The sequence below is a fragment of the Mustela nivalis genome (assembly GCF_964662115.1).
Source record: "Mustela nivalis genome assembly, chromosome: 18".
In the NCBI taxonomy this organism is placed as follows: Eukaryota; Metazoa; Chordata; class Mammalia; order Carnivora; family Mustelidae; genus Mustela; species Mustela nivalis.
Window position 1 is genome coordinate 33751950 of NC_139037.1, and position 12471 is coordinate 33764420.

At 47.1% G+C, this 12471-nt stretch overlaps 1 protein-coding gene across 2 annotated transcripts in view; it reads left to right on the top strand.

Annotated features, from left to right (window-relative positions):
* Nucleotides 1–8276: 8276 nt before the first annotated feature.
* The window catches only part of N4BP1 (NEDD4 binding protein 1), a 49246-nt gene continuing 45051 nt past the window's right edge, over nucleotides 8277–12471 (top strand). For both annotated transcript variants that reach the window (XM_082710996.1, XM_082710997.1), the window contains exon 1: nucleotides 8277–8735. In XM_082710996.1, the coding sequence (XP_082567122.1) occupies nucleotides 8538–8735 (198 nt within the window). In that variant the 5' untranslated portion in view covers nucleotides 8277–8537. The remainder of the gene's footprint in view (nucleotides 8736–12471) is intronic.

Genomic DNA, 12471 nt, shown 5'->3' on the forward strand with positions numbered 1-12471 from the left:
GGAAAAAGACCTTCCTGCTGTCTGGGTCCTGCAGTCCTAGAAGGTGGAAAAGTCATTTGTGCCCTCCTAGAGATCTTTAGTTGAGCAAGACCCAACTGGGGTCCTGGGCAGTCACTGAAGGAACGTGTCGTGTTTGGGTGCAGGAGAGTACCAGGGGAACCAAGGCATGCGTGCCCCCTTCTACTTCTGTGTCAATACTGCAGACCTGTTGTGTCAGTTCTGGCTCTGCCCTTTCCTCCCCTTCCTAGTGGTACAGACTTTAGACAAGTTACTTGAACTCCCTAAGTCTCAGTTGCCCCATCTTTAAAATGGGTATAACACCTACTTCATAGCATTGTTGGTGGGAGTGGACAAATGAGATCATTCGTGTGGAGTCAGCCAATCATTCATTTGTGGAACACATACTGTTCTAAGTGCTGGGTGCATAGCCCAGTTCCTTGTATTGGTCAAGCATGCAAAGGGGCATTTGGAAAAACAATGTATATATAGACATATGCACATATGCTTAGACAGCATGTCTTCCATGCCAGAGCAATTCCATCCAATCCCTTCCTCATTTGTGGGGAATTTTCCCTTCCTTATTTCCTCTGCATCTTTTGCCTGCCCCTCACCACTTGATTTCTGTCCCTCGTGGTGGTAACAGTATGCTATCTTTCATTATGAAGACATTACTTGCCTTCTTTTGCTCTTGGGGAAAGATAAGCAAAGACCACCTTCGTCACTGTTACCCCTACCTCTCACCCCCACTGGTGACTTTAGCATATCCTGTACATTACAGGCACTCATATGAACTTTGTCTGAAATTCCACAGCCCAGGTAGCTCAGAACAAAGGTCTCACAAAGCGGACCCCCTTGTTTGGCCACGTTATCCTAGAAGCTACTGTATCCACCCAGACCTGATTGTGATACATGCCACTGAGCACCTGGAGTCTTACGTCTGGAGAGGTGGCCTCGCACGTGCAGGAACCCAACAGCTCCTCCACTCTGGCTGCAACATAGTTCCACAAACAGGAAACGTGATGACAAGAATTCTGAAGCCCCCGCTGCTCTGTGATTTGCAGAATCTATCGACCAAGGAGCATGGATCACCTTCTAATGTCTTCCCATCACATGTAAAATAAAGTCCGACACTTTCCCAGGCCCACAAGGCCCCATGCTCTGGCCGCTGCCCATGTCTCAACCTCAGCCTCTTCTCCTCCTCTCTGTGCTCACCCAGCTCCAGGCACAAGGTCCTCCTTGCTGCTCTGCAAACACACTAACTATGCTCGGCCTATAAGCTCTTCTCCAGGTATCCCCGGGGCTCCCGACTCCACTCAGATGCCTGCTCAAATGTCAGCTCTTGGGGCGCCTGGGTGGCTCAGTGGGTTAATCCTCTGCCTTCGGCTCAGGTCATGATCCCAGGGGCCTGGGATCGAGTCCCGCATTGGGCTCTCTGCTCAGCAGGGAGCCTACTTCTCCTCATCTCTCTCTCTGTCTGTCTCTCTACCTATTAAAAAAAAAGAAAAAAAAATGTCAGCTCCTCAGAGAAGTTTTCCTTATCCAGCCCATCTAAAGGATCACAAATGCATCTTCTCCATTTCAGAATCCCCATCATTGCTAGTGCACCCTTTTTCTCTATTCTTTATGTCTCCTGTGAAAGAGACCAGCCAGACCCTCTCTCTTGGCCTATGTCCCTACCCATCTCTCCCTCCTCTCTATGGGAAGGTCGAATTGCCTGATTGATGAGTTTGGGAGAAGACGCTGAGCATGTGCAGCTCAGCCCTCTTCTCTAGGGGAGCCAGCCTCGCTGCAGAGAGCACACCCTTGACTCCTCTCTGATGTGTAGAAAGGGAACATCCCATGTGTCCAGAGGGTAGGGAAAGAAGAGAAGACTGGAGGGCGACCAGCAGTGCCTGTCACCACCAGACTCGTCTAGTTCATGAGTAGGTCAATAACTAGTCACAACCTCCACTCAACACCATCAGTTATAAGTTTCAGTATCTGGCTTCTATGTTGCCTATCATTTGGTTTTGAATTTCAAGGTTTCTTTTTTTTTAATATTTTATTTATTTATTTGACAGATATCACAAGTAAGCAGAGAGGCAGGCAGAGACAGAGAAAGGGGGAAGCAGGCTCCCTGCTGAGCAGAGAGCCTAATGCGGGGTTCGATCCCAGGACCCTGAGATCATGACCTGAGCTGAAGGCAGAGGCTTCAACCCACTGAGCCACCCAGGCGCCCCTCAAGGTTTCTTTTATCTGGTGCTACATAACACACCACCCAAAACCTAGTAGCTGAATGAACAATTTACCATTTCATATAAGTCTGTGGGTTGACTAGATGGTTCTGTTGTTTCACAAGTTGTCTCTCAGTGGGAACCCTGAGCCAGCTGGAAGTCCAAAATGGCCTCACTCACATGACTGGTACTTGGTTAATGGTCACTAGCTGAGAGTGCATCTGGGGGCTGTCAGCTGGGAAAATGAGGACCTTGGCCCTTCTCCACATAGTTTTTTGGGCTTCCTCTTGGCATGGTAACTAGGTTCCAGTCAGGCCTGTTCCATAAGCAAGTATTCCAAAAGGAAGGAAGTAGAAGCTAACAGGCTTCTTAAGAATTGGTCTTGGATATCCTGGAATATCATTTCTCGAGAAGCTATCGGTCAATGCAATCACAGAGCAGCCCAGATTCCTGATATAAGTATGATACTAGTAGGACCACATGGAGAGGAAAAGCATTGTTGAGGGCCATCTCTGGAAACTAGCTACCAGAGATGTGGGATAGAATATGGAGCTCCTAAATTCCCACAGCCCCTTCCCAACACTATGCCATTCATTCATTCATTGTCTCTTCCCTTCTAGTGAGCTCATGAAAGCAGATACTTCGCTTTGTTCATTGTTCATTTGTTCTTTAACTAGTTGTTAAATGAATAAATGGATTAAACAACCAGTCATTCAACTGCCCAATGAAGGCAGATACTTTGCCTTGTCCATTGCTATGTGTTCAGGCAGTGCCTGGTACATAGTAGGTATTCTGTAACTATTTGTTGAATGAACAAATGAATTAAACAACCAGTTATTCAATTGCCCTAGTTAGCTAAACAGGCCAGCATGTTTTCCCAGAAGTGAGGCTTAAGCTGGGCTTTAAAGACAGGCGGGCCTGGCAAGAATGTGCCCTATAGGTAAGCTGATGAGAAACAGTGATGAGTAATGGGCAGCCAGTTGCTGGGTCACTAGCTTGGTGGCCACACACAAGACCCAGACCCTCTTAATCCATGTTGTTCCAAACTCCGTCTACACAGGACAATATATCAGAGGGAACTCAGAGAGCTTTCATTAGATTTGGGGTGTGTGTGTGTGTGTGTGTGTGTGTATGTGTGTGTGTGTGCATATATGTGTGTGTTCCCTAGAAGACAGAATTCTGACTGGCTCAGTTCCAGGGACAAGGCTTTCTCTGAACTGCTGTGTAGACTAGCAGTTCTTAGTAGGGACAGGGCCATTACAAACTGCTGGAGACATTTTTGGTGTTGTCATAACTGGCCTGGAAGGATGCTACAGGATTGTCTGGCCCCAAATGTCAAAAGTGCCATTAGGGATAAAACCTGCTGTAAAAGGTGACAGGAAAACACTGTAGATCCAGGGCATCTCGGAGCTGGGAGGTTGCAGGCAATCATGGAGTAACACCTGGCCTAGAAACTGTGTTCCCACCTGAGACGACTGAGATTTATAAATGACTTGCCATGCGGTAGCAGGTTAGCAGTTTGAATTAAGGTCAGATGAGTTCCAACGACGTGGGTAATAACAACACAGAGGAAATATAAAGGGAAAGAAGCATAAGACTGAAGCAGCAGAAACACTAGGACTTTTCTTCAGCTAAGGAGAAACAAGCCCCCTGTACTTTCCTGTTGAGGTTTTGCCACCAAAACACCTCTCAGATTCCTCCTCTCTGTCTCCACTCGGGCTTCCCTGATGCAAACCACCACCATCCCTCTACTGGAACAACACCAACTAAGTGCTAATCCCAGGTCCACTCTGATCCTCCATGCTTCCTCTCCCAGAGAAGGCAGGAGATCTCAGAACACAAACTGAATGGAGCACTTGCTGCTTAAAACCCAGGAAGGCTTCCCAGTGTGCTTAAAACACAAAATCTGTGGCCCACCAGGTTGGTTGTGGAAGCTCCAACCTCATCCTACTAATGGGTGTCCCCCTGCCTCAGCACTCTCTAGACATAAAGGGCTACATGCTGCCCTGCTTTCCATTCCTGAAATTCTTCAAGCTAATTCCAGCCTCCAGGACAGCCCCCATGGAGCTGATGGTCTGATGACATCTGGAGATGGATGTGAATCAATTATATCACACAAGCATATGTAAGACTGATCAGTGATATGAGCAAGAGGGCCACAGTGCCCCCAAGAGCCTGTGACAAGGCAATTTGATCAATCAGAAAAGCCAGTGAATGAGTTGTGGGTGGTGGTGGTTTTTTTTGTTGTTGTTGTTTTAAGATTCTACTTATTTGACAGAGAGAGAGAGAGAGAGAGAGCATGCAAACACACCACAAACAGGGGGAGCAACAGAGGGAAAGAGAGAAGGAGGCTTTCTGCAGAGCAGAGACCCTGGGTTCATGACCTGAGCTGAAGGCAGACGTTTAACCAGCTGAGCCTCCCAGGCACCCCCAGTGATTGAATTCTTAAAAGAAGTGGCTCTTGAGGGGCACCTGGGTGGCTCAGTGGGTTGGACCGCTGCCTTCTGCTCAGGTCACCATCTCGAGATCCAGGGATTGAGCCCTGCATCAGACTCTCTTCTCAGTAGGGAGCCTGCTTCCCCCTTTCTCTCTGCCTTCCTCTCTGCCGACTTGTGATCTCTCTCACTGTCAAATAAATAAATAAAATCTTAAATTAAAAAAAAAAAAGAAGTTTGGATTTTATTCTGAGCATAAGGGAAAGCCCTTGAGGGGTCTTACGAGATTGACTGATGAAATCTGCCATTTGAGAACATACTCTGGCTGCAGCATCGATATTTGTAAATAATTTCTCCCAACCGGATGGCAGTTGTAGCTCTTGGAATTTGGAGAGAGGGCAGGAAGAATGTGGGGGCTGGACCCCACAGTTGTCAAAGGGAGAAATGATAGTGGCTTGGACTAGTGACAAGGGAGATGAGAAAAACTGAACAGTTTGTAAATATATTAAAATGTGTGGCTAAGACACAATTGTATTCCTGTTTCTTACTCTAAAGCTGTAGGTGTCATTATACCAAAAAAAAAAAAAAAAAAAAAAAGAAAAAGAAAAAAAGAAAGAAAGAAAGAGAAGAACAGAACCCAGGAGGTCTCACCACCCTAGAGACTGATGGTTGGAGGGTATGTTAAATAAATTTATCAGATTGGCTGGTTGTGCCAAGAAATGCTACTTGTGCAAATCTATTTTTGACAGCATTCCAAGGCAAGCAGAGCCTAAGGGTTAGTGATGCCCCGGCACAGAGAGCCTGGATTCAAATTCCTATTCCTATCACTTAACTTCCCAGATCTGTGAAACATTCCCAAACCTCTCCATGCTTCTATTTCCTCACCTTTAAAATAGAAATGATAATAATAGCAACCACTGTTGGCATTTTAGAAGACCAATACACACTTTCTGCCCCTCCTGCATTCAGAGCTGAGAAATAAAAGCAGGTGTCAGACAGGTGGAGGTCAAAAGGTCATTTTTTTGTACTGAGCAAGCTGGCCTGGAGGATGTGGCTGAAGTGACCCCGTGAACAACTGCAGACAGCACACAATAACACACCTTCTTGGGGGGCAGGATGGTCCAACTTAGTCCTCTCAGAAAGCCACTGGTGTGTTGGATCCAGTAAGTCTTCCTCCTGCCCTGGGGAAGAGTGAGGGAGAAGTAGATGGAAGCTGGGATATGTTCCTCCATACTTGGCTCTGCTAGGGATAAAGTAGGAATCCACCCCCACCTCCATGATAATACAAGAAGGGGAAATAAGAGATTCTCTTAAAACTGTTTCATGGGATATTAGAGAAAAAAAAATAGGTAAAGGATTTGGAATATAGACACCATAAAGGTCTCATCCTTGGCATCAACTGTCCTGGGCTGCTGAGACTAGCCAAGATAGGCTAGGCCGGTCAACTGAGGAAAACTGTGGTTCAGAAATTGCAGGAATCAAGGGAGTTTCTTAAAAAGGGGATTTCTCTTTCTCCCTCTCTCCTAGTTCCCTACACTCAGGAAACCTTGAGAGTTCCCTAAAAGGAAATGCTGACCAGATATGAGTTGACAAGTCTTTTAAATAGGGGGGAAAAAACCCCAACAGCTATATGTCCGGTGATACACCCATCCAGTGACTAATGAACACAATATACATTATACATGTAATGTATCAGCTATCTTTTATGGGTGCGTGTGTATGCACTACTTTTGTTGGCATAGGGTGGGTTTTTGTTGGGGGACGGGAAGGAGCTGTTGTGTGTTTTTCAAGGCAACCTCTCCTCACCCTTTACAATTAAGCAATTAAGAGTCATTGGCCAGGAAGTCACTGGGAGCAAACAGGAAAGCCTGGGGGGGGAAACCTTGTCCAATCACTGAACAATAGCAATTCCTTTTAAGGTGAGTACACCAAGAAGACAGGAAATAACATGTGTTGACTCTAGCTCTGAGTGCAATCTATCAACAAGGCCATGTTCACCACCTGCCTTGTCTCAGCCAGTCTCAGGTCACCTACCTGAGGAGGCAGAGGAAGATTGGAGGAAGACTTCTAGTTGTGTAGACACCAAGGGAAAAGCCCAGGGGAACAGGAAGTCGTTGGTCTGTGAGCCTAAGGTTCTCTTCCCTGTGTTGAGTCATCTCTCACTGGGGCATCAGGGAACCACACCTGCCTAAATTTCTGATACAAATGGAAAACCCCAGGAGCCAGGATCCCTGAGAGGTTTTACCTTGGGTAATCCCTCTTACCAAGACCGTTTACCTTTGGCATTTCCAACTATAACATCTTTAGATCCCTTTCTTTCTCCTTAAGGGGAAATCTACACCGATGGAGGGGGCTCCCAGGCCCACAAGTTCAGCATGGTTGTATAATCCATACAAAGCTTTTCCATGAAAATAGAACCTTAAATGCATTGCTAATTCAGCAATAGTAATAGCTAATACTTAGTGATCACTTACCAAGTCCAGGTAGTGCAGTAATTTTCACAACCACAGGAGGCACTATTGTTGCCCTCATTTCACAAATCAGGAATTAAGACACAGAGAAGTTAAGTAATATTCCCATGATCCTTGTCTATCTATCTACTATATCCATGACATTTAGCCCAGGGAAAGGAAAACAACATTTTATCTTCCACAATCTCGTTATGAACTCAGAGAATGTAAGATCTGGAAACGTCTTTAAAGATAACTGAGTAAACCCATAATTTTATAGATGAGAAAACAAAGTTGGAGTGGGGTTAGGGCATATTTATTCAAGTACCACAGAAAAACAGATGCATCCTTAGTCCCCCACTTTTTATATCTCTATTATGATACATTCCCCTTCTTTCCTCCCAGAAGAAATCACTCTTCTGAATTTTTTAACCATTTCTTTGCTCTTCAATTCTCCATATTTATTATTCCCATTTTTTTCTCTTCTTGTTACCATTTTTACCGAAAAAGCAATAGGAAAGAAAAAAAGGAAGAGAATGTAAAGGAAGATGATGGGTGGGGAGAGAGAGAGAGGGTGAAAGAGAAGGGAGGGAGGGTGGGAGGAAGGAAATCTGCCGAGCAATTATTGAGAATCTGGAAGGGATGGAGAAAGGGTGGAAAGGACGGAGAGAAGGTGGAAGGGGAGGAGAGGGGAGGAGAGGGGAGGAGAGGAGAGGAGAGGAGAGGAGAGGAGAGGAGAGGAGAGGAGAGGAGAGGAGAGGAGAGGAGAGGAGAGGAGAGGAGAGGAGGAAAGTAGGGAGGGAGGTGGGAAGGGAGAGAGGAAGAGATGGAGAGAGACCATCTGCCTATCAATTACTGAGAAACTAGAAAACTTCAATTGCTAGAGCCCTAATTTGGGCTTCAAGATGTAGGAAGACAAGCCAAATCGCCTGTGATACTGGGTCAGTCCTGTCAGTTGATTCAGAGCTTCAATTTCCCCAACCTTAAAACCAGAAATTCACCATTCATCAAGACGCCCCAAAAGCGTTCTGCCCTCATCAAAGAAGGCCGTCCAGGCCCCTCTCCGCAGCCGTCGCCTTGCCCTCAACAAACATGGCTACTGCGCGTGACGTCAAGTTCCGTCGCCTCCGCCCTCCCTCCTTCCCTCGGGGGCGGCGAGCATCAATGACGGCGGCAGGCCGGGCGCATGCGCGGCGGCGGGGCTCGGCCCGCGGCAGCGGCGGCGAAGGGGCGGAGGGGTTCTCTGCCCTCAGTTGCCAAGCTGCGGCGGCCGTGCCGGGATGGTGTAGCTAGGCCTGCGGGAAGGCGGCGGGGCGCGGGCGGGGGCGAGGCGGCCGCGAGGGCCGACGCCTCCTGACGGGCTCCCGTGTAGCGGCAGCACGCTGAGGGGGCGTCGGCGCCGCCGGCCCCCGGCGCCGCCGCGGGAGGCCGCGCCCGCCATGGCGGCCCGGGCGGTGCTGGACGAGTTCACGGCGCCCGCGGAGAAGGCGGCGCTGCTGGAGCGGAGCCGCGGCCGCATCGAGGGCCTGTTTGGCGTGAGCCTGGCGGTGCTTGGCGCGCTCGGGGCCGAAGAACCGCTGCCTGCGCGCATCTGGCTGCAGCTCCGCGGGGCGCAGGAGGCGGTGCACAGCGCCAAGGTGAGTCCCGCTGCCGCCCCCGCGCGCCCGCCTTCCGCGGCCTCGGCTCAGCGGAGCTCCCAGGGCGCCCCCACCCCCTTCCTCCCTGCTCTTCGTACTGGGACGCAGCGAACGTGGTGAAGAGCGCAGTCTCCAGAGCCCACGGACCTGCGTTCTCAGCTTTTCGAGCCATGTGACCTTGGGCTAGCGGTTCAGTCCTGGGGCGCCTCAGTTTCCCCATTTGTAAAGTGGCGCTGACGAAAGCACCTCCATGGGAGGGCTGTCGCGAGGATTGGAGTAGATGCTTTTGTAAAGCGCAGAGCTCAGTGACTGGCCTGGGGTGGTGATTCGCGCTGCCAATGTTGCCTGTTACCTTTCCCCTCCCGACCCTCAGGACGGTGCGCAGGGCCTGATACCAGGGCCCACAGCCTCCTTAACGACCACATCAGCCACCCTTCTCTTCCCAGGTCTCCAGTACAGTGGTTCTGAACCTTTTTGGGATTTCAGTCCCTTTTGAGAATCTGACAAAACCATTCTAGTGGTAAAATGCACAGAATATCAAGAAGAGATAGGGATGTTTAATAGTAGTGTTAAAAAGAACATTATTCATTGTGTCGATATGATGTTCAACTAACATTTATTTAATGGTTATAGCACATCAGACGTTATGCTAAACACTTCTTAAGGATTATCTAATGCAGCTCTTAAAAAATCCGGTGAGGTGGATTTTATTATCTTCCTCTCTGTAAATTAACAGCTGGGGAAACTGAAACTCTGCAAGTGGTGACTCACCTTCTCTCAGAATCAGCGTTTCAGGCTTATACCTACGCAGCACCTTCAACTATTGCCCTTCCTTCCCGAGCCAAGAAACAGTAGCAAAGCACATACCCCCCCTTTCCCAGGTATGCAAGTTTCTCTAGGTTTTGCCGTCCATTGCGTGGAGGCTCCAGGATTCAGACTTAGAGCCCTTGTTCTTGATACCTGGCTCCCAAATGATGAGCCCTCTGGCCGGGAAGAAAATGGATCTTTTTTTGGCATCCGACTTCAGACATTTCACAGTGTCCTTGGAGAATTGGACAAGCTGTAATTCCTGACTCCCTTTGATAAGAAAAAAAAAAAAAAAAAGCCTGGGTGCTGTTTGTTTTAATATCTTCAGAAGAGATAGGACTCTGTGATTCTTCTCCACAGCATAACTTAAAACATTGTAGATGTTCCATCAGTTTTACTTTGCTGTAGTTAATTTTTCCTAATTTTAAATTTTCTAAGTTTTTTAAAAAATTTTAAATTTTTTTTTTTTTTAAAGATTTATTTATTTATTTATTTAACAGAGAGAGATCACAAGTAGGCAGAGAGGCAGGCAGAGAGAGAGGAGGAAGCAGGCTCCCTGCCGAGCAGAGAGCCCGATGTGGGACTCGATCCCAGGACTCCGAGATCATGACCTGAGCCGAAGGCAGCGGCTTAACCCACTGAGCCACCCAGGCGCCCCAAAAAATTTTAATTTTTTAAGGTGGGCTCCATGCCCTAAGTGGGGCTTGAACTCAAGATCCTGAGATCAAGAACCACACGTTCTATGGATTGAGCCAGACAGGCACCCCCTAACTTTTAATTTTTAACTTCTTAGGCCCCTCCTTCTTTTCTCCCTGGCGACTGAATTTCTTCCCACTCCCCAGAGCTAAAAGGTTTGATGTCACTAAGTCCTGTCAGTGCTTCTGAAAATATCTTAGATGCAGTCATTCCTCTCCTTCCATTGCCTCTGCTGCAGTTAAGACCTGCTTTCTTGGTATGCGCCCCTCCCTTAGTTCGTTGCCCTCACTCCATTCCTCCTCCTTTCCCTCCCTCTCTAGTACAACTTGCATTTAACTGATCTCCCACAGAAAATCATTTTGCTTCTCTGAGAACTACTGGGAAGTCCTGCTGGCTATCTCATTCATTCTAAACTCCTCCTCTGGAGAGTTATAAAACATTTACTAATCCAGTCCCACCTTATTTTCCCAACTCTCAAGCTTAAACCCCTGCTGTCTTCTGCCTAATCTCACTGCTTTTACTTCTGCTTCACCTGTTCGCAGTTCAGTTTTATTCAATGTTCATTCCAAGTGTGGAAAGTGCTTCTTTTGCTCTGCAGAAAAGCTGGCATAGTCTGCCAGACCCTCCCAAGGGCTGTTCTCTTGCCTGTCCTGCCCTGCAGTTTAGCATAAGCTATCTGGAAAAGGTGTGTCTTACAGTATCTTGGAAGTAGGTGTCACTTGCCCATTTATCTTTGTGATGTGTATTACTCATAATCCAATCCTCCCACTTGTAAGCAATCCTTTTCTTTTCCCTTGAGTCATGGGTAGGCATTGAATGCCATAGTTGTTAGTTGGTTTTGGAGTTTGTCTTACATTCTTTTGAGGAAGAGAAGACCATTAACTTAAAAATTAAGAACAGGAAGCAAACTTCAGCATATACAATATTTTAAGTTAAGTTGAGGAGGAGGTTTTCGGGAAGGAAGATTTAGAGTAAATAAGTGCTTAAGCTAACTAGTAAGTCAGTCTGATTAAGGTAAGATGCAAGGTTACTGTTTTGGGTCCCTTCGGGTGGTTTACTTTGTTTTCCTGCTTTTAAATGTTAAGTCACTACAGTTAGTTAATGCTAGGGAAGAGGAGATTGTGGAGATTTAGTTAGGGGTCCCTTGGCTAGAGAGAATGGGGCCTATAGGTAGAAAGTGATAATGCCCTAGGAGGTTAAAAAAAAAAAAACAAAAAATGGCACACTCTAGAAGAGTGGCCACTTTTGTCAAAGGGGAAATGTATTGGGGGAAACTGTACTTGAGTTGGGCTTTGAAGAACCAGTAAGATTGAAGAGCCACAAAGTGTCAGACCCTTGAGGGACCCTAATGCCAGGTTAAGCCATTGGGCCTTAGTCAGTAAGGAGTCGGGATTTTTGAGAGAAGGAGAACTTGTCTTCTTTTTACTTGGAAAGCGGGAAGATCCAACTGTGGAAGAGACATGTTTTAAGCTGGACGTGGGTGGGTGACAAAGTTTTCACTGGAATTTGGCAGCTGAGTGGATGTAGGGATTAAGGGGAGGGGTTTTAAACCTCCATGTCTGGAAGATTGGTGGGTATGTTGTTTGACCTGTTGGTAGGCCCAGGTAGCCAACATTTAAAGAAAATTTATGTGCCAGGAAGTTCACTGATGGTTGCCTCTGGGCCTCAGGTAATCCACTGCCTAGTAGGGGAGACAGACTTGGAAACAAATAGTACAGTACGACACATGTTAACAATTTGAAGTATATGCAAGGTGTTTATGTTCATACAGGAGAGAAGGGGTTGTTCTGCCTAATTGGGTGTTAAAGGATGAACAAGAGTTCTCCTGAGGGAAGAGCATGTGTAAAGTCACAGGGATGTGAAATAGTGCCAGTTTATCACTGATTTCTCAAGTCTAGAAGTAGATTGGTAGAAAGGGGCCAAGTCACAGGCACTTGGGGCCTGCAGAAGAACATGGTTTTACCAAGCAGGCAGGTAGTAGGGAGTCAGGGAAGGGTTGTGAGACCAAGAGTGATGCCATCAGATTTACATTTCTAAGAAATCTCTCCATGTCAGTTTTTATACACCTAGGCTTGTTTTTCTCAGTGTGGTCCATTGCTGGTTTGTGTTGATGTAAGGGCAAAAATTGGAGACAAGTGTTTAGTGGCTTTTATGGCAATGTGACATTACCATGAGGGCTGGAGAGGCAGTGTCTCAAAGAGCAGAATACTAGGAGAGAGCATTCTACACGGGG